Source organism: Mauremys mutica, chromosome 2, assembly GCF_020497125.1.
Source record: "Mauremys mutica isolate MM-2020 ecotype Southern chromosome 2, ASM2049712v1, whole genome shotgun sequence".
NCBI lineage: Eukaryota > Metazoa > Chordata > Testudines > Geoemydidae > Mauremys > Mauremys mutica.
The window spans coordinates 5740478-5764719 of record NC_059073.1 but is presented as its reverse complement, the minus strand read 5'-3'; the positions used below and the strand labels follow the sequence as shown (position 1 = coordinate 5764719).

General features: G+C 52.6%; 2 protein-coding genes across 2 annotated transcripts in view; one reads left to right on the top strand and one right to left on the bottom strand.

Moving 5' to 3' along the window:
• PPP1R16A (protein phosphatase 1 regulatory subunit 16A) overlaps positions 1-15883 on the bottom strand; it is a 68800-nt gene extending 52917 nt beyond the window's left edge. Inside the window, exon 1 of the mRNA XM_045006399.1 lies at positions 15757-15883. The gene's annotated coding sequence lies outside the window, so the exon portion shown is untranslated. The remainder of the gene's footprint in view (positions 1-15756) is intronic.
• A 3931-nt stretch (positions 15884-19814) lies between these two features.
• Positions 19815-24242, top strand: LOC123365205 (serine/arginine repetitive matrix protein 2-like). The gene is made up of 3 exons (XM_045007893.1): positions 19815-20137; positions 21050-22209; positions 23519-24242. Exons 1-3 carry the CDS (start codon positions 19915-19917, stop codon positions 24044-24046), a joined length of 1911 nt encoding a protein of 636 aa, XP_044863828.1. The 5' UTR covers positions 19815-19914; the 3' UTR covers positions 24047-24242.

Genomic DNA, 24242 nt, shown 5'->3' with positions numbered 1-24242 from the left:
GCAAGCGATGGCAGGGCAGAGGGGGCAGAGAAGAACAAGCAGGGGGTGAGGTCTTGGGGCGGGGGGAAGAGGTGGAACAGGAGCGGGGCCTCGGGGGAAGATACGGTGCAAGCCCAGGGGCATGGTGAGAAGGGGTGGTGTGGGGGCACAGCTTGGGGGGCAGGGCCATGGTTCAGGCACCTGTACCCCCCACCACCACCACCACCTTTAGGGCACATCCACCACTCCTGTTTAGGAGATGGATGAGATCACAGCCTGATGGAGCAAACAGCATATTCCTGAAGACTATGTAGAGTTCCATGAAAACCTGCTCTCCAGTCGAGGGCAAATACACAGGATTACTGGATTATTTTGTATATTTAAGAGATCTGATCCCCATTGGTTTAGTTGTTTAATAAGATTAACTGCCACGGGACAATTTTTTAACCTGGGGACTCAGAGTACGGATTGGTCATGGCAAACTATGATTTTTGCATACATTTAAAAACAGTGGCACCCTCAGCTCACAGGCATTCCTGCATGCGTGTACTGTTTTCACCTTCACACACCCTGTCTACCGTTGTTCTATTAATGTAGACTGTAAACTCCTCTGGGCAGGGATTCCACCTTGTGATTTCCTTGTTTTGTAAAGCATCGCTCACATCTTTGGTGTCAGTCATAAATAATAATAAGGCTAAAGGTTTCAGAGTGAAAGCCGTGTTAGTCTGTATCAGCAAAAAGAAGAGGAGTCCTTGTGGCACTTTAGAGAGTAACACATTCATTTGGGCATAAGCTCTCATGGGCTGAAACCCACTTCAGCGGATGCATGCAGTGGAAAATACAGTAGGAAGATAGATATATACACACACAGAGAACATGAAAAAATGGGTTGTGCCATACCAACTCTAACGAGACTAATCAATTAAGGTGGGCTATTATCAGCAAGAGGAAAAAAAACTTTTGTAGTGATAATCAGGATGGCCCATTTCCAACAGTTGACAAGAAGGTGTGAGTAACAGTAGGGGGAAAAATAGCATGGGGAAATAGTTACTTTGTGTAATGACCCACCCACTCCCAGTCTTTATTCAAGCCTAATTTAATGGTGTCCAGTTTGCAAATTCATTTCAATTCAGCAGTTTCTCGTTGGAGTCTGTTTTTGAAGGTTTTTGTTGCGACTTTTAGGTCTGTAATTGAGTGACCAGGGAGGTTGAAGTGTTCTCCGACTGGTTTTTGAATGTTATAATTCTTGATGTCTGTTCATGTACCTCAGTTATTTCTTGCCACACCGCAGAGCTACTTCAGTCCTGCACAACCACACACACTTGCCAGAGTACCTCAATCCAGCCCCCTTAGTATTCCAGTCTTGGGAGCTCCAGACCCCTGCCAAAGTCTTCCTGACACAGCTGGGTCAAGCCAATTTGGGACATCCTGCCAAACCTTTCAATGGCCTCCGACCCCAAAGGCCAAGATTCAGTGCATCACTTTCTTTCCCCACACCTGACCCAAACTGCTGGTCATACCTGCTGACTGGGGGCTGCGGAGGAGACAGCGTTCAGTCAGGGAAAGAGAAGCAGGTGATGTGTTTTGTGGAAGGCGTTATGGGAATGGTGGATGGCTGAAAAACAAGGAGTGGGCACTGGGGAGTCTACTGCACGCCCCTGCCAGGAGCAGGGCTTTGACAAAGTAGGAGAGCCTGTTTTCTGGCCAGCTCAGCCTCCCTCCTGTAGAAACTTTCAGTTGAAGGGTGGAGGAATCTTTCATTCTACACTGGGACAAGCAGTACAAAAACAAACCAAAAAGACCCAGATTTTTCACAGGAGGAAAAATTCTGAAAAATTCCAGAGAACAACTGCAGAATTTTTCAGCCTGGCCCCAGCTGCCCAACTCCCTGGGCAGCTGCCTCCTGGGGTTGCCTGCTCAGAAAGGGTTCCATCAGAACATTTTTAACCAGCTTTGGTAGGAGATATTTTAATTCCCTAGAGCGCTCAAGTTATTACCACTGACCTCTTAGTCAGCATAAAGCAGCACCACGTGGTACCGGAGCCTGGGCACTTGCATTTCTACCTGTGCTTACTGAGGGGTCAGCGCCTGGACCCAGGAGTCCCCATAGCGGCAGGTGCCACACTGGAGCAGGCAGCAGCGCCAGTTACTTGTATCCAGGTCAGACGGCCAGTTGGACCAATTTCTGTGGGGTGGTTTCATGCTGTGGGTAAACATTCGCTAGGGATTAGATTGAGACCAAATTCATTTCACTTGTGGCCAAAGTCTCTTTATCTTTAAGACTGTGTATACAAAGCAAATGCAGCAAGGGCAATATTGCATGAACTGTTGTAGTGCCTGCCTTCTTAAAGAGCCAGGTCCTATTTGCAATTCTGCCACTGACTCACTGCGTAACGTTGGCCACTTAGCCTCCCCATCTGTAAGCTGGGAATAATGCGGCTCACCCACCTCTGTGCAGTGGTCTGAGATCTGCAGATGAGAAGTGCAGAATAACTGAGCCATACAGATGTCTGCTGAAATGTGCAGACCCAGGAACACTCAAGCATTCAGCACCAGGCTGAGGGACTGGGAGGGCGTGGGGGGAGGGAGTTTTCTGATGTCTGTGAAACCCCTCAAGTTTGCATTGTCCCCAAACTTTCGCTCTCGAGGTCAGCTTCTCCTCTTGACACTCCAGACAGCAACATGGCTCTGCCCGTATCCATATCAGGGAACCACCCCAGGGCCTAAGACCTGGTAAATCTGCAGCAGAAGAAAAGCAGCAGCAATTGCAATTGGTGATGAGTTCCAGTGAGACTCACATTCAGTCCTACCAGGTCAAAGAAACTCAGCACAATGCAAGGCCTCGGAAGAGGGGAACAGAAATCCTGAGGCCCTTTCTGCTTGGGTGCTTTTCCTTCCCATGGTGGAACAAGGCCACAGTGCTAAATACTCCGGCAGAAAACATTTTTATAAGATCTCATAAAACATTACTGAAGGGTCTGCATTATGTGCAAGCCACAGACGAAGGCCATGTCTACACTTACAAGCTGTACTGATACATCTGTGCCACTGTGGGAGTGCCTGCGTAGCCGCATTATGCCGACGCAGGGCTGCCCGGGGTGGGAGGGGGGAGGCGCAGGCCCCGGGCCCCCACAAGAATACAGGATTCTATAGTATTGCAACTTTTTTTATGGAAGGGGCCCCCGAAATTGCTTTGCCCCAGGCCCCCTGAATCCTCTGGGTGGCCCTGTGCCAACAGGAGCGATCTCGCCTGTCAACATCATAAAACCAGCTCAATGAGCGGCAGCAGCTATATCAGCAGGAGAGCATCTCCCAACAACATAGTGCTGTGCACACAAGCGCTTATGCCGGGGGGTGTTTTTTTCACACCCCCGAGCAACAAAAGTTTTGTCACCATAAGTGCTAGTGTAGACATGGCCTAACACAAACCTGCCCTTTGGACAACTGAATCACCTTTCTGAGTCTTTGGCTACCATCCAGCCTCCAGCCTTCACCATGATTTACAAGCACCAACTTCTAAACTACTGATGTCCAAATAAATCCAGTCATTTCTTATGTTATAACTGTTCCAGCCCACTAGGGGGTCACAAGTACCAGGTGATCATCACCCTTTGTGAGAGACCCCACTGCCTAACCCAAGAAGGACATTAGGAAAATCTCCCTCTCACGGCAGATAAATCAGCTGTCTGACGTGCCAAACAAGTGAATTTGTCAAGCCCCAAAAAGTAACCCACAGGCTTCTTAAACATACTTTTTTTACCCAAATGGACAACACAAAAATACATTATTCCCACAAAGGCTACAAACAATAACCCACACTCAGGATATCTGCCCCTGCCCCCACCAGTGACAAAAGAGAATTCTAACTTCACCCATCTCTGGCCTCCAAGATCACTTGTCTGACGGGGATCTAACTGTTCCCACTGAATTCTGAGGCCAAACCAAAAAGGACTAGGAACGTCTAACTCTGTGTTCATTCCCCTGCACGGACTCCAGGACATACTTTCTAGAATTAGCTTTGGAAAACTAAAATAGTCTCTGAAATGTCTAAACCAAACGATGGTAAAAACAGCTGCTTAAGATACCACAGGTCTATAGCCAGCTGGTGGTTAAGGAGAGGACTTGGACCTGTCATGTGGCTGGCTGAGTTGACCCCATGAAGAACCGCTTTTCATCACAGATTTTGAGCCTGGGACATTTACGAGCAGCTGCCTGTGTTAAAGCATCAGAACCGTGGGTGGGTTGGACACTGTTATAAGGATTAATCAGGGCTCTGAAGGGAAAGTGACCTGAAACCAGCCCTGCAGCATATGAAACGCTGTCCTCCACTACCACACCACGTACCATCTGGTCATCACCAAGTCCTCGTGGGAAACAAATGTACAAGGCCTGGCTCCCAGATCCAAACGGTAGGAGATGAGTATTCAGTAGTTTGGAAAGCTTGGAAACAAGAGAGACAGACCACATCAGTATCTGGGCAGCAAAGAAATCTGCTTGACAAAGGAGATGCTTCACTTTCTGCAATTTCTGGGGAAAGACACCTTCTGTCCACAATTCCCATCAAGACAGCTCTTTTGCAAACAACATTTGAGTTACATTTTGTATGAAGTAAGAGCGTTTTTGAGGCAGTATTCCCTCAGAACTCTCCAATTCCCATAGCACTGGTGACACGGTCCCTGGATAGCTGATGATGGGCACTTCGCTGCCAGAAAAATAACACATTAGGGTTCCACAGGGATCTGTTGGGTCCGCTGTTATTTAACATCTTTATTAATTACCTGGATGTAGAAACAGAGCAGACTGATCACATCTGCAGATGACACAAAGCTCGGGGGGGAGGTTACAAACACTTTGGAGGATACAGAACGGGGGATAACTGGCTTGGCAGCAGCACTGCTGAGAAGGATCTGGGGGTTGTGGTGGATCACAACCTCAACATGAGCCAGCAATGTGATGCTGTTGCAAAAAAAGCAAATGCAATTCTGAGTTGCATTAACAGAGGCACAGCGTGCACGTCACGGGAGGTGACAGTACCGCTCTACTCAGCGCTGGTTAGGCCTCAGCTGGTGTTCTATGTCCAGTTTTGGTCACCGCCATATAGAAAGGATGTAGAGAAACTGGAAAGGATCCAGAGCCGAGCGACAAAGAATTTCAAAGGGCTGGATCACAAGCCAGATAAGTAAAGGCTGAAGGAACTGGATATGTTTAGTTTGGAAGAGAGGCGATTAAGGGGGGACATGATAGCGGTCTTCAAATACTTGAAAGGCTGCCATAAAAAAGATGGAGAAAAGTTGTTCTTGTCCTGGCCTCTGTGGCAAGAGAGAAGCAATGGGTTCAAACTACAGTACAGCAGATTTAGATGAAATCTCAGAAAAACTTCCTAACTGTAAGAACACTAGGAGAATGGAACAAACTGTCTAGGGAGGTCTTGGAAGCGCCTTCACTGGAGGTTTTCAAAAGGAGGCTGGAGCCATCTGTCTTAGATGGTTTAGACACAACAAATCCTGCATCTTGGCAGGGGTTAGTCCCTTGCAGTCCCTTCAAAGCCTATGGTTCTATGATTCTAAGATACAGAGAAGAGCTGAGTGAGTGGTCCTGAAGGGATTGATTTATAAGAGCTGAATCTGTCTAGCTTGGCTATCTGAGGACAAAAATCTAAAAGGTGTAGCCCAAGGAGGGATAATTTAGAGCAGGCCTGCACAACATACGGCCCGCGGACCCTCACTGTGCAGCCCGCGAGGGGATTCTAAATCCCCCGCACACGGCGCTCTGCGGGCACCCCAGAGCCCTTTGAATCCCGGCTCCGGGGAGTCAAAGGGCTCTGGGCTGCCCACAGAGATTCCCAGCCGCAGCTGGGATTTAAAGGGCTCAGGGCTCCCCGTGGCTGCGGGCAGCCCAGAGCCGTTTGAATCCCGGCATGCGGCCGCTGTTTGCCCCCTCCCCGGACCCCTGCCCCAACTGCCCCCCAGGACCCCCACCCCCCTATCTAAATGCCGCTGCTCCTTGTCCCCCGATTGCCCCCTTCCAAGACCCCTGCCCCGAACTGCCCCTTGGGACCCCAGCCCCTATCTAAGCCTCCCTTCTCCTTGTCCCCAACTGCCCCCTCCTGGGACCCCCCCAACTTTCCCCCAGGACCCCACCCCCTACCTGTCCCCTGATAAACCCCTGGGACTCCCATGCCTATCCTACTGCTGCCTGTCCCCTGACTGCCCCCCTGAACCTCTGCCCCATCCAACCACCCCTGCTCCCTGTCCCTTGACTGCCCCCTGGAATCCCCTACCCCTTCTCCAACCCCCAGCCCCCTTACCATGCCACTCAGACCAGCGTGTCTGGCTCCATGCAGCTCCAGACACATTGCTGCCATGCTCCCCAGTGGAGCCCACAGCCCCCCCCCCCCGCCCCAGCACCTGCCTTCCAGATTTGAACACCTCAACATTCAGGAGGGCTCAAGCTCAGTTTGGGCAGCTGTTACTTCATTTCTCCCAAATCAAATATACTGATCCACTGTAACTTGCTGTAGAAAAAGCAGGATAAAATTGAGCAAGAAATGCTTATTAGCACTGGAATTGCTATTTTCAACAGCCATTGCCTTTTTGTTTGTTTAAAAGGAAGACAGTGATATTGCATTGGCAAATTCCCCATAGAAAGAAAGACTGGAACAAAAGAATAATAAAGGCACCTCAACTTTCCCTCATTTATGGAGGACAGTCTTATAATATGCATCCAGATATCCTCCAATCACACAAGCTGAAAACTGTTCCACTTTACTGCAGCTCTGTAACCATATGGGAACCAATCCTGTCTGTGTTTTGTGCACATCCAAAATTCCTGCTGAATGACCTGCCCTGGGAGCGTTACCAGTGACCCAGGGCTGGGGAGGCAGGAGGTGAGGGGGGGGGCACTGGTGGGGGGGAGCCCAGGGCTGGGGCAGCAGCAGGGTGGAGGGAGGGCACTGATGGGGAGGAAAGGGGGAAGCCCAGCGCTGGGGCAGCAGGGGGTGTGGGTCAGTGGGGGGAGAGCCCAGGACTGGGGCAGCAGGGGGGTACAGGGGGGAGCCGAGGGATGGGACGGGGGGCAGCCAAATTTTTTTTTGCTTGGGGCAGCAAAAAACCTAGAGCCGGCCCTGCTGGGTTCCCCCAGCCGCCGGAGCCCCGAGACCTTTAATTTGACCCTGAGGGCTCCCAGCCACCTCTTCAGCTGGGAGCTCCCGGTTGATTTAAAATAAAGTATCACCTCCCCACCCCCAACCTTCCTTTTTAGCCCACAGCTGTTTTGGTGGGGCGGCGCTGGGGAAGGAGGGTTTGTTTCTGCAGGGCTGGACGGCCCTGGGGCAGGGTGTTTCTGCCGGGCCGGCAGGTTTCGTCCCTCGGCTGTTTTCTTTGGAGTAATGTGGCCCTCGCCGCTTTACGAGTTGTGCAGGCCTGATTTAGAGCAATGGGAGAAAGTTAAGCTTTGGAGTTCTCAATTTAGGATGGACACCAAGAAGTGTTTCCTGACAGCAATGTGGATAAAAATCTTTTAAAATAAATAGATAAATCAGAATTATTTTGTTTAAATTTATTTTTTAATTATTTAAATTATAAGGTTTTTTTAAAAAACTTGTTTATAATGAAATCTGAGTTTAATAAAAAATATGTTAAGACCTAAACTTATTATAATTTAGTTGGAAATGCAACAAAGAATCCTGTGGCACCTTATAGACTAACAGACGTTTTCCAGCATGAGCTTTCGTGGGTGAATACCCACTTCTTGCATCTGAAGAAGTGGGTATTCACCCACGAAAGCTCATGCTGCAAAACGTCTGTTAGTCTATAAGGTGCCACAGGATTCTTTGTTGCTTTTACAGATCCAGACTAACACGGCTACCCCTCTGATACTTAGTTGTAAATGTGGAACATGCTTTGATAAGAAGTCTATGTAAACAAAACATTTTAGGTTATTTTGTTTAATAAAATAAATTTTACATGCTGTTTTGTGTGGTTAATTAAATTCCAGTTACCATCCTAAAGCAGCTTGACACAAATCATAAGCAAAAAGTTTATCTAGTAAATAAGCAATATATCATTTACCATTTTCTAACATACTAAAGGTTTACAATTAAATATTAAGCTATATAATTGCTTAATAAATGTATGTATCATGTACCCTCCTAGGTAGCAAAACAATCTACCAAATTAATGTAAAGGCTCTAATGAGTTGCAAATCAATTTGTTTAATGGCTACATCAACCAATGAGAAAATAATTTCTTTCTTTAGAAAAGAACTGAAGTACAATTGAAAAAAATATTAAAATTGATTATTTAAATCGAGACTTTCCACTTGGTGATTTAAATTGCCTTGATTTAAATCAATCCACCCTGCTGACAATGATGTCTAGAGACTGCAAAATAGTCTCCTAAGGGAAGTGATGGAAACCTCAGCTGAAAGTGACCTGGGCATATGCTTTTGGAAACAGTCCTCACCCTGAAAGAGGTCTGAACTCCAGGGGACCGCTAACCCTTCCCATCTCTTATTTCTGTGACTTCATGCAAGGTCTCCTTGTGCACTGAGCCCTGAAAGGCTGAGGACCCCACTCCAGCTGGGCAAAAGCTATGAGGCAGCCAGGACAAATGCAGGCAGACAACTAAAGACAAGGTTAAGGAGAACTGTGCTGTTCCTTTGAACTTCCCACTGCCTGAAGTATAAAGAACACGCCTGACGAATATTTTACCTCCTTGCAGATGCCCTTCTCTGTCCTGCTCTGAAAGCTCATCTTTTCTTTTCATGCTTTTTTCTCTGAAAGCTGCAGTGGCACATGTTGCTTGGGCTTTTTGACTTGTTTTTGAGACAGACCAACAGAAATCAGGCCACAGCACATTAGGCTTGGAGCTTCAGGGAGTCACTTGTCATCACTATCCAGTCCAGCGGACAAACGAAAGACAGAGGAGCGAGGCGAGAACTCCACTGAGAAATGGCAGCCCAGACACCAGGAACTCCATCCTACCTGGAAACAGAAGGCACTCAACCAAAAACTAGGCCACAGAGTGGAGGGACTGTTTCAGAAAATGAAATATTTACATACCGAGCAAGTGAACATGCAGCATGATGGCTGACTGTCATGCTTGGCTGCATCCGGATGGTTAGCTCTATGGCACGGTTCTGGCCACCATAGCAGGAGAAAGGAGGGCTGGGGCTATTTAAGATTTAAAGCTGTAACACGTAACAGCCACAGGTTTCAAACGAAGGGCCCTACAGGAGTGCTGAGCTCCTGCAGCTCCCCTTTAAGTCACTGCTGTGCAGGTGCTCAGCACTTTTGAAAATCAGAACATTCTAGGTAGGTGCTTTGAGCACTCGGGTGGGAAAAACGTGGCCAGCTTTATGTGGGGGCACTTCACCAAAAGTATTTTTCTAAGAATGGGAACCGCAGGTTGTCACCATTGGTACAGTCTCAGCCACACACCTCCCAGGCAGGTGGAGGCCTTTCTACAAAGCAGCTTCCCAAATTTGCTCAGCTAAGGAATACAAACGACAGCTTGTCTGGCACTTGAGAATGAGGCCTACCTAATATGCATGAAATGGAGCAGAATGCAGCTGCTCTGACACTACAGACCAGCAGAGTCCGGTGCAGGAGGGTGTTAGCAAGCCCCCCCGAGCAGTAGGGTCTGGAGCTAAGACCTCACTGAGATGCACAGGCCTGACTGCTGGGAAGTTTTTTATCAAGATTCAGCCTAAATTGCCTCTCTCTCACTAATACTTCTAACCTCCCCACCCTTGTATCACTCTGAATCAGGGGTCAGCAGCCTTTCAGAGGTGCTGTGCCGAGTCATCATCATTTATTCACTCTCATTTAAGGTTTCGCGTGCCAGTAATACATGTTAAAGTTTTTAGAAGGTCTCTTTCTCTAAGTCTGTAATATATAACTAAACTATTGGTGTATGTAAAGTGAATAAGGTTTTTTAAATGTTTAAGACGCTTCATTTAAAATTAAATTAAAATGCAGAGCCCCCCGGACCGGTGGCCAGGACCCAGGCAGTGAGAGTGCCACTGAAAATCAGCTCACGTGCCGCCTTCGGCACCCGTGCCATAGGTTGCCTACCCCTGCTCTGAATAATTGCTCCCTTCAGATACATGGTAAATTTGCTTATTCTCCTCCTCTGTCTAACCTTGCAGCCTCTGATCATTTTTGCTGCTCTACCCTGAACTCCCTCTAATTTATCAGTATCTTTTTGGTAACATGGTTCCCACGTTGAATTAGTCCAGGGCTGGTCAGACCAGAGCTCCTGGGAAAGGCTTGGTTACCTCCATATGCATCCTATACGTCACACTGGACTTTCAGCAAGCGTAACGCACTGTAAGCTCATTTCTCCTTGTTCCTACTATCACCCTTAGAACGCTGTCACTCCCACAGCGAGTAGAGGAAGCAGAATTTGGTCACACATGTCGTAATTTCCCATGATTTACTGAAATCGAATATCCTCGTAGTGCAGCATTCTGTGAAGCCAGTCCTTATTCACTCGAGTGTAAGAGCACCATTGTGCAACAAGCACATCACACTTTGGGACTGCTGACCAGATGAACAACAGCCCCCACACCAAGCAATCCTACCAAACCCAACCAGCACACCGTGATTATATAGAATGTTACACCCCCAATTGCCTTCCAAACATTCATCTGCACAACATGCCTGGGAGGCAGGTATTTTACAGAAGAGGGCACAAACATGAAGAGAAATCAAGGGACTTGTTCAAGTTCCCAGAGGCAATGTGTTGTGGAGTCAGGAAAAGAACCTAACCGGCTTCAAGGCTGAGCTTGATAAGTTTCTGGAGGGGGTGGTATGATGGGACTGCCTACAATGGCACGTAGCTGAGCTGCGGCTGCCAGCAGCAAATATCTGCAATGGCTGGTGATGGGACACTAGCCAGGGAGGGCTCTGAGTTACTACAGAGGATTCTTTCCCAGGTGCTGGCTGGTGGGTCTTGCCCACATGCTCAGGGTCTAACTGATCACCACATTTGGGGTTGGGAAGGAATTTTCACCCAGGTAAGATTGGCAGAGACCCTTGGAGGGTTTCGCCTTCTTCTACAGCGTGGGGCACAGGTTTAAATTAGTGCAGGGGTGGCCAACCTGTGGTTCCAGAGCCACGTGCGGCTCTTCAGAAGTTAATATGCGGCTCCTTGTACAGGCACCGACTCCAGGGCTAGAGCTACAGGCGCCAACTTTCCAATAGGCCGGGGGGGCTCACTGCTCAATCCCTGGCTCTGCCTCAGGCCCTGCCCCCACTCCACCCCTTCCTGCCCCCTCCCCTGAGCTTGCCGTACCCTCGCTCCTCCCGCTTTCCTCCCCCCCCTCCCAGAGCCTCCTGTATGCCATGAAACAGCTGATTGGAAGGGAGGGGGAGGCGCTGATCAGCGGGGCTGCTGGGAGCGGGGTGGGGGAGCTGCTGACATAGTACTGTGGCTCTTTGGCAATGCACATTGGTAAATTCTGGTTCCTTCTCAGGCTCAGGTTGGCCACCCTGGAACTAGTGTAAATGGTGGATTCTCTGTAACTTGAAGTCTGTCAATCATGATTTGAGGACTTCAGTAACTCAGCCAGAGGTTAGGGGTCTATTCCAGGAATGGGTGGGTGAGGGTCCGTGGCCTGCAGTGTGCAGGTGGTCAGACTAGGTCAGACTAATGCACATTGGGAAAAATAACCCCAACTCTACATACAACAGGATGGGGGCTAATTTAGCTACAACGAGTCAGGAAAAAGATCTTGGAGTCATCGTGGATAGTTCTCTGAAGATGTCCATGCAGTGTGCAGAGGCGGTCAAAAAAGCAAACAGGATGTTAGGAATCATTAAAAAGGGGATAGAGAATAAGACTGAGAATATCTTATTGCCCTTATATAAATCCATGGTACGCCCACATCTCGAATACTGTGTACAGATGTGGTCTCCTCACCTCAAAAAAGATATTCTAGCACTAGAAAAGGTTCAGAAAAGGGCAACTAAAATGATTAGGGGTTTAGAGAGGGTCCCATACGAGAAAAGATTAAAGAGGCTAGGACTCTTCAGCTTGGAAAAGAGGAGACTAAGGGGGGATATGATAGAGGTATATAAAATCATGAGTGATGTTGAGAAAGTGGATAAGGAAAAGTTATTTACTTATTCCCATAATACAAGAACTAGGGGTCACCCAATGAAATTAATAGGCAGCAGGTTTAAAACAAATAAAAGGAAATTCTTCTTCACGCAGCGCACAGTCAACCTGTGGAACTCCTTGCCTGAGGAGGTTGTGAAGGCTGGGACTATAACAATGTTTAAAAGGGGACTGGATAAATTCATGGTGGCTAAGTCCATAAATGGCTATTAGCCAGGCTGGGTAAGGAATGGTGTCCCTAGCCTCTGTTTGTCAGAGGATGGAGATGGATGGCAGGAGAGAGATCACTTGATCATTGCCTGTTAGGTTCACTCCCTCTGGGGCACCTGGCATTGGCCTCTGTCGGTAGACAGACACTGGGCTAGATGGACCTTTGGTCTGACCCGGTACGGCCGTTCTTATGTTATGTTCTTATGGTTTGCAAACTTTTGGATTGATGACTCCTTTCACACAGCAAGCCTCTGAGTGCAACCCCTCCTCCTTATAAATTAAAAACACTTTTTTATATATTTAACACTATTATAAATGCTGGAGGCAAAGTGGGGTTTGGGGGTGGAGGGTGACAGCTCACAACCCCCAGCTTGAGGACTAGATGATCATGATGGTCTCTTCTGACCTTACAGTCTATGACCCTATGAGAACTCATCTCTGACTCCAAGTTCTCTGCCTTTATCCACAAGAGAACATTCCTCAATTGAAGAGCAGCATTAATTGATGGGACACAAACAGAGACAGGCAACCCAAGCTTTTAAAGTTCAAGGCCCAGGGAGTTCTAATAAATCTTGTCAAAATGTTATCAGAAACTCTCTGGCAAAGAGCTGGAACTTTCAGGGTGAGGAGGAAATTCATAGCTGTAAAATCCTTCTAAAAAAGCTCTGTGGAGTTGAAGACAGAGGTAATCCAGTTACTTAGGTTAACACAACATTTTGCACTGCAATCTATATGCCACCAAAGTGACAGTAAGTGAAGTCCAGGCCATAATCCTCACTGGCCACGGACCTGACTTGTCATGCACTGAGTAGAACCAGTTTAGTGATTTCTCAGAGAGCTCAAGTACTTACCACAAGCCTCATTGCCATGGCAATATGCACCAGAAAAATTAATAAACAGCCTCCGGAACAGAACAACATGGAGAGCAACGAAGGGTGAAAATTCAGGGATTATTTTGCTGTTCTCCAGAACTAGGCCAAATGCTACACGGATCCAGTTTGATGAACAAAACTGGTTTTGGCATTTTGCAGTCTACTTTGTCGCTCATTAACACATTTCCTGGTGCGCCACCTATTTCAGGACTATGCTACACCCAGGGGAAGGAAGCTGATCACACATGCTGATATATGCATGTGAATCCCATCAGCATCATAATACTTACTAGTACTTAGCACTTACATTGCTCTTGCCATCCTCAAGTGAGCTTCCATCAGCTAATTAATAGGATCAGCAGGAGCAGTACGCACAGGACTGGAGGAGAGCAGTAGCATTGGGGTTCTGTACCAATTTACCTGTGCAGCCCCCTAGCATGGACATGAGGGGCATACCGGCATACAGGTGTTTCTATCACTATCGCTTAGTTCTGGAATTTACATTTCTGCCTGTATAACTGCATCTACAGTAGGAGGTTGAATTGATTTAACTACATCAGTTCCTAGAGAGTACAAAAAAAGCTGTGTGTAGACAAACCTGCACCAAGGGAAAATCTTGTTCTCCAACATGTGCCATATAAATATGATGCACTTTGTACTAAGTAAATTCAGGTTGTGTACATCAAGCTGTTAGTCACTAACACTGACAATGCACCTGTCCTGGTTGAAAAGATAGAGAAAGGTACAGTCCCCACCCTGAGAAGACGGATATTAGAGAGGGAGGAGCAGTGGGGTAGAGAGACCAAGCCAGCCATGTTTCCATGGATCCCCAGCCAGGCAAATAAGGACATGATAAAAGTATACAAACTAATGAATGGCCTAGAGAACACAAATCAAGAACTCTCTTCTCCCTCCCTCTTTTCTAACCCAGGAACAAGGAACACTCAATTTAGTTAAAAGATGGCAAATTCTAACTGACAAACGGAAATATTTTTATACACAACATGTAATTAGACGTGGAACTCATGAAATTATGTCATTGAAGCCAAGAACTTTGCAAGGTTCAAAAAAGCCTGGACGTTTATGGATAGTATTCAATATTATAACCCTGGATATTCTCGTAACAAGCATTTGGGAAGGTATATTAAACCTCCTTCTTCGGGACTTATCCAAATCACTAATAGTTAGAGATTAGTTTAAGACCTTCACAAGAAGCAGATTAACCCATAGCTGCTAACTCTGGGACTAACCTGCCTCTGTAGCATCTGGAGTTGGCCACTTTAAGAGACAAGATACTGGGCTAGATGGACCAGCAATCTGATGCACTCCGGCAATTCCTATGCTCCACAGAGGCATCGGCAACGGAGCAGAAAGGGAACAAGCCTTCAGAGCCACAAGAAGCTGGACTGAACTGGGAAAACACGGCTGGGGGGCCTTGCATTCTAATCAGGAAAGGAGAGGACCCGGGGAGGGAGGTTCAAGAAAAGTGTTGCAAAAGGCATTGAAATGCCCCCAAAGTGGTGGAATTCCAATCGAATATGATGGGCAGAGTGGAAGTAGGGGACTGTGACTTAACTTGCTAAAGCAAGTGGAGTGAAGCACCTGAACAGGAGAATGGAGCTGGGGAAATTAACAGCTAACCAAGTTCTGTGTATATCTTACTTGTTGCCTGTCCATTACGTTTTGTATGACATCCTATGAGACTGGAAGCTCCCTGGGGCAAGGACCATGTCATTTACGTGTTTACACGGCACCCAGATCCTAATTGAAATAATACAGGAATAGCCATCACCCTCCCTTCCCCATGTTCTCACTTGCAGAACATTTCTCTGCTCCAGCTGACGTTTCCCAAGCTAGGCAAAACCCCTCTCTCTCCTGCTGTTCCTGAGTTATGGAAAAGTGGGGAGAGGAATAGCTGCCATATTTTCAGTCGATATGAATTATCTTCTTTGCTCACTCGGCGCAAGACCAACTGGGCTCCCTCCACCCCCACCTGCCAGAAGTATCAGGACACAGTGAAATGAGGGAAATAATGGCGCCACCAGAGTTTCAAGTGTCACTTTAAAACAGTGGTAATGGTGCCCCCTCCCCCCGCCATGGGACCCCTGTCCTCATCATAGCTCCCCCACCCCCTCCATAGCCCCACTGCCCCACCACAGAGCCTCAGCCCCCACCACAGCCCCACTTCCCTCCACCACATCACAGGACCCCGGGCCCCCTCCATAGCCCCACCCCCAACCACAGGACCCCCCTTCCCTCTCCATAGCCCCACCCCCAACCACAGGACCCCCCTTCCCTCTCCACAGCCCCGCCCCCAATCACAGAGCCCCCCCTTCCCTCTCCACAGCCCCGCCCCCAATCACAGGACCCCCCCCTGCCCCCTCCATAGTCCCCCCAATCACAGCCCCACCCCCAATCACAGGACCCCCCCTGCCCCCTCCATAGTCCCCCCAATCACAGCCCCGCCCCCAATCACAGGACCCCCCCCTGCCCCCTCCATAGCCCCGCCCCCCATCACAGGCCCCCTCCACAGCCCCTGTCACGGGAGCGCTCCCGCTCCCGGCTGTACTCACCCGCCGCCGTCGGCAAGAGCCGGGCCGCTCTCCGGCTCTCTCCCCTGGTAGGGGCGGGTCCCCACAGCGTCTCGCCATAGCAACCAGCCACACTTCCGCTCTGGGCGGAGCTTCCGCCGGAAGTGGGCGGCTCGGGGCAGGCGCCAGCGGCGCCATGTCGAGTGTGGGCGAAATGACGGGGGGAGGGGCCGAGGGAGCGCGGGTGGGCAGGGAGGAGCCGGCCTGGGCCAGGCCCCCTCCCGTAGAGGTGGGTCCAGGAGGGGCAAAGGGCGGGGCCGGGGCCACTTAGTGACAATGAGTCCAGCCTGGGGGCCCCATGCTGAGGGCCTGGACATGTGCCCCATCTTCCCCCTCCGCCCGCCTTGGGGCCCGGCCGGGCTCCCCATCTCCCCCCCTGCCCGCCTTGGGGCCTAGCCAGGGTCCCCATCTCCCCCACCCACCCACCCACCTCGGGGCCTGTCCGGGGTCCCCATCTCCCCCCACCCACCTCGGGGCCTGTCCGGGGTCCCCATCTCCCCCCACCCACCTCAGGGCCTGGCTGGGGTCCCCATCTCCCCCGCCCGCCTCGGGGCCTGGCTGCGGGCTCCATCTCCCCTGCCCACCTCGAGGCCTGGCTGGGGGCCTCCCTTCCCCACTCTCGAGGCCTGGCCGGGGGCCCCATCCCCTCCACGTTGGGGCCTGGCCGGGGGCCTTGTCTCCTTCACATCTTGTCTCCAGCTGTTTCCTGATCCACCCAGCTCAGAGTCCCGACCCACCTGCATCAAGGGTCCCAGGCCGCCCTGGCTTCATCAAGGTCCAGCTGAGTTTTCCAGGCCATCTGGGCCAGGGTCTCTGTAGCCCCCAGCTCAGGCTCTGGCTGCCATTTGAATGCCACCTGCCTATGTAGAGTTGGTGCCATTGATGGATGTCACTACCCCCATATTTAACACTCCTCCCAGGGCCCAATCCTGCTCCAAGTGATTCCAATGGGAGCCCTTCAAGTGGAGAACAGGCCACAGCACAGCAGGAGGCCTGACTGATCTCACCACCATGGATATTCCCCTTGTGTAAGTGAGGCTGGACCCGGTCTCAGTTAAATTGCTCTAGCCGGCATGTGCTTTTTAACAGGTTCCACTGGATCCTAGCACGAGGCATGAGATGTGTCCATTCCTGACACATTCTCTCCCTTCCCTGAGCCCAGTGCATCATGGAGTTAGACCAAGAGCTTTGCTGCTTTCAGTGAAACGTTTTCTTCCCACATTTCCACAGCCTTCATTTGTGTCTTCAGTCTGCCTGGAGGGCTGATTTTCCTGCCTTACAAGAGCATCGCTAGCTTTTACTTTGTGTTGTATTGACGGCTGTGGGTTAATTGTTGCTGCTTCGGTAAAATAAAAACAAGAAAAATCCTATTCACAAACCATGGTACATTTCCACCCCTTTGATACCTGGATAAATTCTTTTAAAATGTGATTGACTTTCTTGCTCTTCCCATTCACAGAAATGCTCCTCTGCAGAGCCCTAGGGCTGGGTGCTGGCCATATATCTTGCTTCAGCCAATGCCTGTAGCCTAGCCAGTTTCCCCCTGGCTTGCATGCCCTAGCAAAGAGATTCCCCCCTGGGGGTGGGGGGGTACCCGATGGCAGGGTATGACTGTTGCTCATGCTGGATCCTGACCTATATTCTCACTTTCCCAGTTGGGGCTACACAATGCTGCTCCCTGCAGTGTTCATGACCTCACACAGGGAGGGGGGAGGGAAACCAGTCCCTGGGGGAGGGTGGAAGGAAGAAGAAAGCCCAGACAGCTGGGGAAGGCTCAGGCTAGCGGGCAATGGGGAAGGGTGGCCAAAGTGGAGGTAGTGGGGTGGGACGGCCAGCCGCAGCCATGCTGTGAGCACTGGTAGAAACACAGCAGAGAAGAACAATCAGGAGCAGCCCTGGAGCTGGTGAGAGCGAGAGAGCTGGACAGAGAAAGGAGAAGAGGCAGGAGCGGGAAGCAAACCCAGAAACAGACAGAGGAGAGGAGACAAGAAGGGAAAGGGCAGAAGGAAAAGCCGGGAGAGTCAGAGGATGGGCCAGGCTGGGAGGGGCAGCAGCTTGACCAAGGCAGGTCAGGAAGGGCGAGGATAGCTGGGGCTGAGGCACGGGATGGGTGGGACCATGGCTGTTGTGATAGCTCCAGGGGAAGGTTCAGTCCAAACCAAAAGAGCTGCTGCCATCGATTTCACCCCTTAATTTCCTGCGAGCGTTTCTATGAACAGGGCTTTGTAAAACCCATTAGCAAACAAACTCCATAGAGCCCCGAGGACCCACCAGTGTCTTTCAGCACAACTTCCTATGCAGTAAACGTGCCAAAGAGCAGCAGTTCTGGGGTTTGCATATTAGGTGGTCAGAGAATGACATCAATAGTTCTCTGCACTGTATGACTCCAGCCATGGAGGGTCTTCAGATCTGAAACACCCAGGTGAATAGCCAGGAGGTGTAGCAGCTGTTTGTTCTCTTTACGGTCCCACGAACCTAGCTGCGACTCGGGGAATAGCCGAGTCTTCCAGATGTGTCTCCCCGAGGCAGTTTCCAATTCTAGCTCCGAAAAGGCAGCGCAGATGTAGCGAAAGCCCAGCTTCTCCTGGAGTCTCTGCATCACAGATCCTGCCTTCCAGCTGAGGCTTACGTCTGCTTATTGCTAGTCTCAGGCCTGGTCTACACTAAGAATGGGGGTCGAACTAGGGTACGCAAATTCAGCTACGTGAATAGCGTAGCTGAATTCGAACTACCCTAGTTCGAACTACGTACCCGTCCAGACGCCGCGGAACCGAACTCCGCGGCTCCAAGGTCGACTCTGCTAACTCCAGCTGCCGAGGTGGAGTACCGGAGTTCGAACTAGCGCTTCCGGAGTTCGAACTATCGCGTCTAGATCAGACGCGATAGTTCGAACTCCGGAAAGTCGAACTCACCGCGTCGACCCGCGCGGTAAGTGTAGACTAGCCCTTATGCTCAGCTTGGAGAGCACCTCTAGGGGTTGCGAGGGCTGGTTCCAACACCCAGTGCAATCCAGAGGAGTCTTTGCATTGTCTGCAAATGGAGCCTGGGAGCAAGTTCTTGGTGCTGCTCTCTCCTGCACAGCTGCAATGTTCCCCATCCACTCCAGCCTTGAATGACCCCGCGCCCAAGGATGGGCTCTCCACATCCTCCCTGCCTGCTCTCTCCCCTGCCCGAAAGATCTTCAACGATACATATTTTCCTGCTTCAGTTTCAGACTTGTTCTCGATGGAGAATTACACCCCCCAGAAACACACACACACACACTGTCTCCTTTGTGTTACACCTGGCCAGGTAGAGGTATCTCCACATTGCTTCTCCCTGCTCTTTATGCACAGACTGTTGGCCAGCACCCAGTAACGCTCCCCAGCAGCTCAGGACACAGAGTGAGGAATCCCACATCCTGGCTGCAAACCTCGGGAGAGCTAGAATGAGATCACCTGAGTTGGAATGTGGCCTCACCTCTCCTTATTTATTAACACTGACAGCAATTCACATGTTCAAAGTGTTGTACCAACAGGAATTCCATAGTGAACCACCACCAGCCACACGCTGGGGCACTAGGATCAGTGCAAATTCACTGGGGAGAGCGCCTCCTACTGAGCCACCTAGGCCGTTCCCTGCCGCACAGCACCCCTAAGCACTCTGCTGGGGCATTGGGGTCAGCACTGACTGCAAGGTGATGGAGCCTCCCCCCTAAAATCATCCACACCCTCCCCTGCAGTCCAGCACCAGCTCACTCCACCATGCTAGGACACCGGGCTCAGCACTGACTCAGGAGAGCAGCTGTTAATTCCTTCAGCCCCCTTGGTTTTTCTGGTGGTCTCCCACCCAGCCGCTGAGCCGGCCTGACTCTGCTAAGTCTTCCTGAGCCAAATTCCCTGAGGTGCTGAAGTCTCCCAGCTCCCATCACCTTTAGGTAGAGCAGCTGGTGCTCAGCGGCGCCCCTCAGCACCCAGCATGCTTTGCAGGCGGATTCTCACATGCGAGCATGGGGGCATTCTGCTGACATCACAATGGGGAGACTTCACAGCCCACGGAGCTGGTGGGCCCCGGAGACATCCCGTAGCACAGGGTCTCCGGGCCAGCAGGCCTCCGCCTTTCCACAAGCACCGTCAGAGAGATCTGGCCCAGCCCCCAGACATGGCCCAGGCTGGGCCAGCGTGGGGCGCATCCCCTCACGCCTGCAGGGGAGGAGGGCACCACGAAAGAATAGACAGGTCTGGGCTCCTTCCTTCCTGTGAAGATGAAGCCGATGATTGGGAGACCGACCCGGACTGTATAAATGACGCCACCGAGAGAGGCTTTTGGTCAGAGGAAGGCCATGGAGCCGGCTCTGAGTTCTCCATTGCTTCCATCATCTCTGGTAAGGACCGGGGAGAACGCTGGGAAAAGACCTTTGACAATAAGCACAGGGGTTCTGCCTGCCCGTGGGGACGTGTGGCTGGGCCGAGAGCACCTCTCCCTTCTCCCGGGCACGCTCCTGCCTGCTGCCCTTCAGCCTCAGCCTTGCTGCTGCACCTGGGAAACAGCCTGGGGCACCGAGGGGGAGTGATGTCCGTGCAGGCGTGAGGAAGGGAAACTGACCGTGGATGCTGCCGTGTGCCCCAAGGAGACCCATTACCCCGCTCTACTCGCTTTCAGCTCCAGGGGTCACCGGTGTGGGAGACAGTAACAATCTGGGAACAGTCCCTACCACAGCGTGAGTCTGTGATCCAACCCAATGGGAACCTTTAGTCCCATTTCTACTACAAATTCAGCCATGTCAGTCAAAGGGTGATGTCCAGGGGGTGGGGGGGAGTTACACACATACACGCTAATGTCCATGGGGGAGGGAGAGAGATCATGCTGTACACTCATGCGCGTACACACACACAGAGTGTGATGTCCTGGGGGCGGGGGAGAGAAAAGATCACGTTGTCACACACAGGAATGTGTGTGGGGAAGGGGGAGAAAGCTCATGTTGTGTACACACACGCACACGGTGATGGCAGGACCAGGAAACAGAACCCGACTGCACCAGCAGCGAATGCGAGCCCTGCTGGCCAGACCCCTGTGGGAACAGCCCGTCCGCTCAATGTGCTTGGGGGTGCAGTTCAGGCCAATGGTAGGAGCAGGAGGCTGGGAATTAGGAGCCCTGCCCAGCTCAAGCTGAGCGTGTCACAGCCTGGGGCAGGCCTCAGTTTCCCCTCCCAGGGAAGGCGCTAGAGGAGAGCAGAGGACAATCACCCTGCCGTGCTTGTTATGGATTTTACTCTCCTTTCTGGGATTGTTTCAGATCTGTCAAACTCCATCCGTGGCTGTGAGCTGACCCAGCCTGGCACGGGGAAGCCAGGCGCACCCCCTGCCCTATCCTACGAGAACAGGGGGCACCGGCGCCCGCCCACTGCTGAGGACAGCCACCTCCGGAGCTCTCGGGAGACCACCCAACGGAGCACAGGGCCAGGCACCGGGGCTCCCCTGCTGTGGCCATACCCCAGCGTCTACCTGCACTCCTCCGCGGGCACGGGCATCGAGAGGACCTCTGTGTTTGAGTGCAACGCTGCCGAGAAGCTCGACACTTTCTTCTACGAGAAGCTCAAAACTTGCGAAGAGGCCCCCGTGCCGCCCTGCCCTGCCAGGGGTGACTCCAGTACCTACGAGAACGAGGAGCTCCTGGGTGAGGAGCCAGGGCCGGAGGCTGCCAGCAGGAGCCGGGCCCACAGCGGCACCGGCAGAGAGGGGCAGATGGTGCATCAGAGAGGAGCCCAGCAGGACCAGGGTGGGAGGCACAGACAGAGTCACACCAGACAGAGGAACAGGAGGAGGGACAGCGGAGGAGGCCTCCAGCGGCTGCCCAGTTCTGGAGCCGCCCCCGACCCCGCCGCCTGCGATTGGAGCCATGGGCCGTTCCAGCCAGGGGACGGGACGGCAGCAGGGCCGGGGTGGGAAGAGCCGCCCCACGGGAGGGGGTGCAGCAGACCTTGCCTGGAGGCAGGCGGGCCGCCCCGAATACTCCCGCACTGCGTGATTGCTCATCTCCAGAGCTGTCTGGCCTGCCAGCGGTTTAACCAGAGCCTGCAGGCCTGGCCTGGGGAGGAGGCCGCCTCCGAGAACAGCTGGGCCCCACGGGAAGAGGAGAGCGCCCCCAGCAGGAGGGCGAGGTCAGCAGCACCCTCGCAGAGGCAGCTCCGGCAGAGGCTCTCCGAGGTCCAGAAATGGCTGGCGCAATCCACGGCCGAGGAGCCTTCGCTTTGTCCAGGGCCAGAGGCCCACAGGGCCCCAAGCCGGTTCTACGCCTGTGATAGCTACAGGAACTTGGATCAGAAAGAGGGTGGGACCTGGAGGAGGCTGGAGTGGGACAGGGACCCAGGGAGCCTCAAACAGCCTGCGGAGCCCAGAGCAGCCCGGGGCAGCAGGAGAGGGAAATCGGAAGCAGGAAGCCCCCCGCACCGCCAGGTGAGGAGGGGCTGGGGGCAGAGGGATGGTTTGGAGGCTGAACAGCGAGGGAAGGGGGAGATGGAGGCCCCTGCGCAGTGCAATAGTTCTGATCTGCAGTAGCCGGCACGGCAGAACGGAGGGACTACGTGTGGGGAGCAGCCTCGAGCCCCATTGCCTGGGCCATTGAAAACCAGCCTGGAGACTCTGGAGGGACCAGCCCCTGAGCGCTTCCATCCACGCTGCCCATCTCCAGATGTGCTGGGCTTCCCCCTCTGCGCGAATCCCCCTGGCCGGTGCACAGGGGTCTGGCAAGCCAGGCACAGCGCCCCCCACAGGAGAACGGGGGATTTTCAGGGATGAGGGGGTGGGAACTGGCACCAGACACCGCTGCCCGTCTGGGTCCCGACACTCAGCCAGAGGTGGAACGGGAGCCAGGCTAGCGAGCCGGGCTCACTGGCAAGGAACGAGGGTGCTAGGTCTCTCCATCCTGCTCTGATTTCTGGGGTTGGGAAAAGGATTAGTCATTCCTGTGGCTGAGCCAGTGGGCACAACAAGAGATATCAGGCCTCAAGCTCCAGGGCAGATCACCAGCTGGGGGTCAGGAAGACACGTCCTTCCATGGCAGTGTTGCAGTTAGATGTACCTGGCAAATGTTCAGCTTGCACAGAGCATCTGGCATGGGAGACAGGATCCCAGGGTTGATGAGCTATTGGGCTGTCCAGCTATGGCAGGGGGTAGGATGGACCTTGGTCTGTCCTGGTCCAGAGGGGCCCCCAGATGAGATGGACCATGGTCTGTTCTGGTCCGAGGGGGAGGGGGAGATGGGATGGACCATTGGACCATGGACTGTTGTGGTCTGGTGGGGGTGCGGGGGGAAGGGCAGGTGATATGGGATATAGTCTGTCCTGGTCTGGGAGGGAGATGGACTGTGGTCTGTCCGGTCCAGGGGGGGCAGATGAGATGGACCATGGTCTGTCCCATTCCGGGGGGGAAGGGGCAGATGAGATGGACCATGGTCTGTCCGGTCCAGGGGGGGCAGATGAGATGGACCATGGTCTGTCCGGTCCAGGGGGGGCAGATGAGATGGATCGTGGTCTGTCCCATTCTGGGGGGGCAGGGGCAGACGAGATGGACCATGGTTTGTCCCGGTCCAGATTGGGGCGGGGGTACAACCCCAGATTAGATGGACCACTGGTTGGTTCCTGAATGGCAATGAGCCTGTTGCTGGCAACTGGAGTGATCCCCTCCCCCAGCACCTGATGCCCTGGGGGTGGGAGCCCAGCAATGCCCACTCACTGCACTGCGTGACCCCCTCTCTCTGCCTTAGCCTGTGGCAAGGAGCCTTGGCCACGAGGAGCTGAACGCAGCGACCGTCCCGCAGGGCACGTGCTCCTGCCTCTTCTGTGAGCGCCAGAGATGTGGCCTGGGCTGTGAACCAGGCTGGCGGAGGGGAGGCCACGTCAGCGAGTCTCGGCCTGGCGCCTGCTCTGCTGCAGAGGCTGCAGCTGCCAAGCTGCAGGCCGAGAGCAGTGTCCAGAGGATAGTGGAGGCCTTCGAGAGACGATCCCGCAGAGAGGCCAAGGCGGCAGCACAGGAGAAGCTGTTCCAGGCTGCCCGGCAGAGGGAGCTGGACAGAAGAGCCAGGGCAGTGGCGGCAAAGGAGCACAGAGGGGCCAGGCTGGCTCGGCAGCCTCAGAGCGGTTCCAGGCCACCCCGATCCCATTCCAGGGAGCGCCGGCGAGAGGCACCCCGGCCCGAGGCCGTGACTGAGGGGAGGCCCCAGGGCTCCCGGCGAAAGGGAGACACCATGAAGAAGAAGACAAGCTTTGTGGAGAAACTCAAAGGCCATCACTAGCCCCTCGTGATCTGCCTGCAGCTCAGCCGGGGGGAGCTCGCAGCCCCAGGGCCGCTCAGGAGCGGGGACGGTAGCACCTACGTGCTGGGAGCCTGGTGTGCCACAGCACAGCCCACCTGTGCTCATCCGAGCTGGGCTGCAGGGCACCAGATAAAAAGCAGGGCCCAGCATGACAGCCCAGGTACCCTCTGCCTGA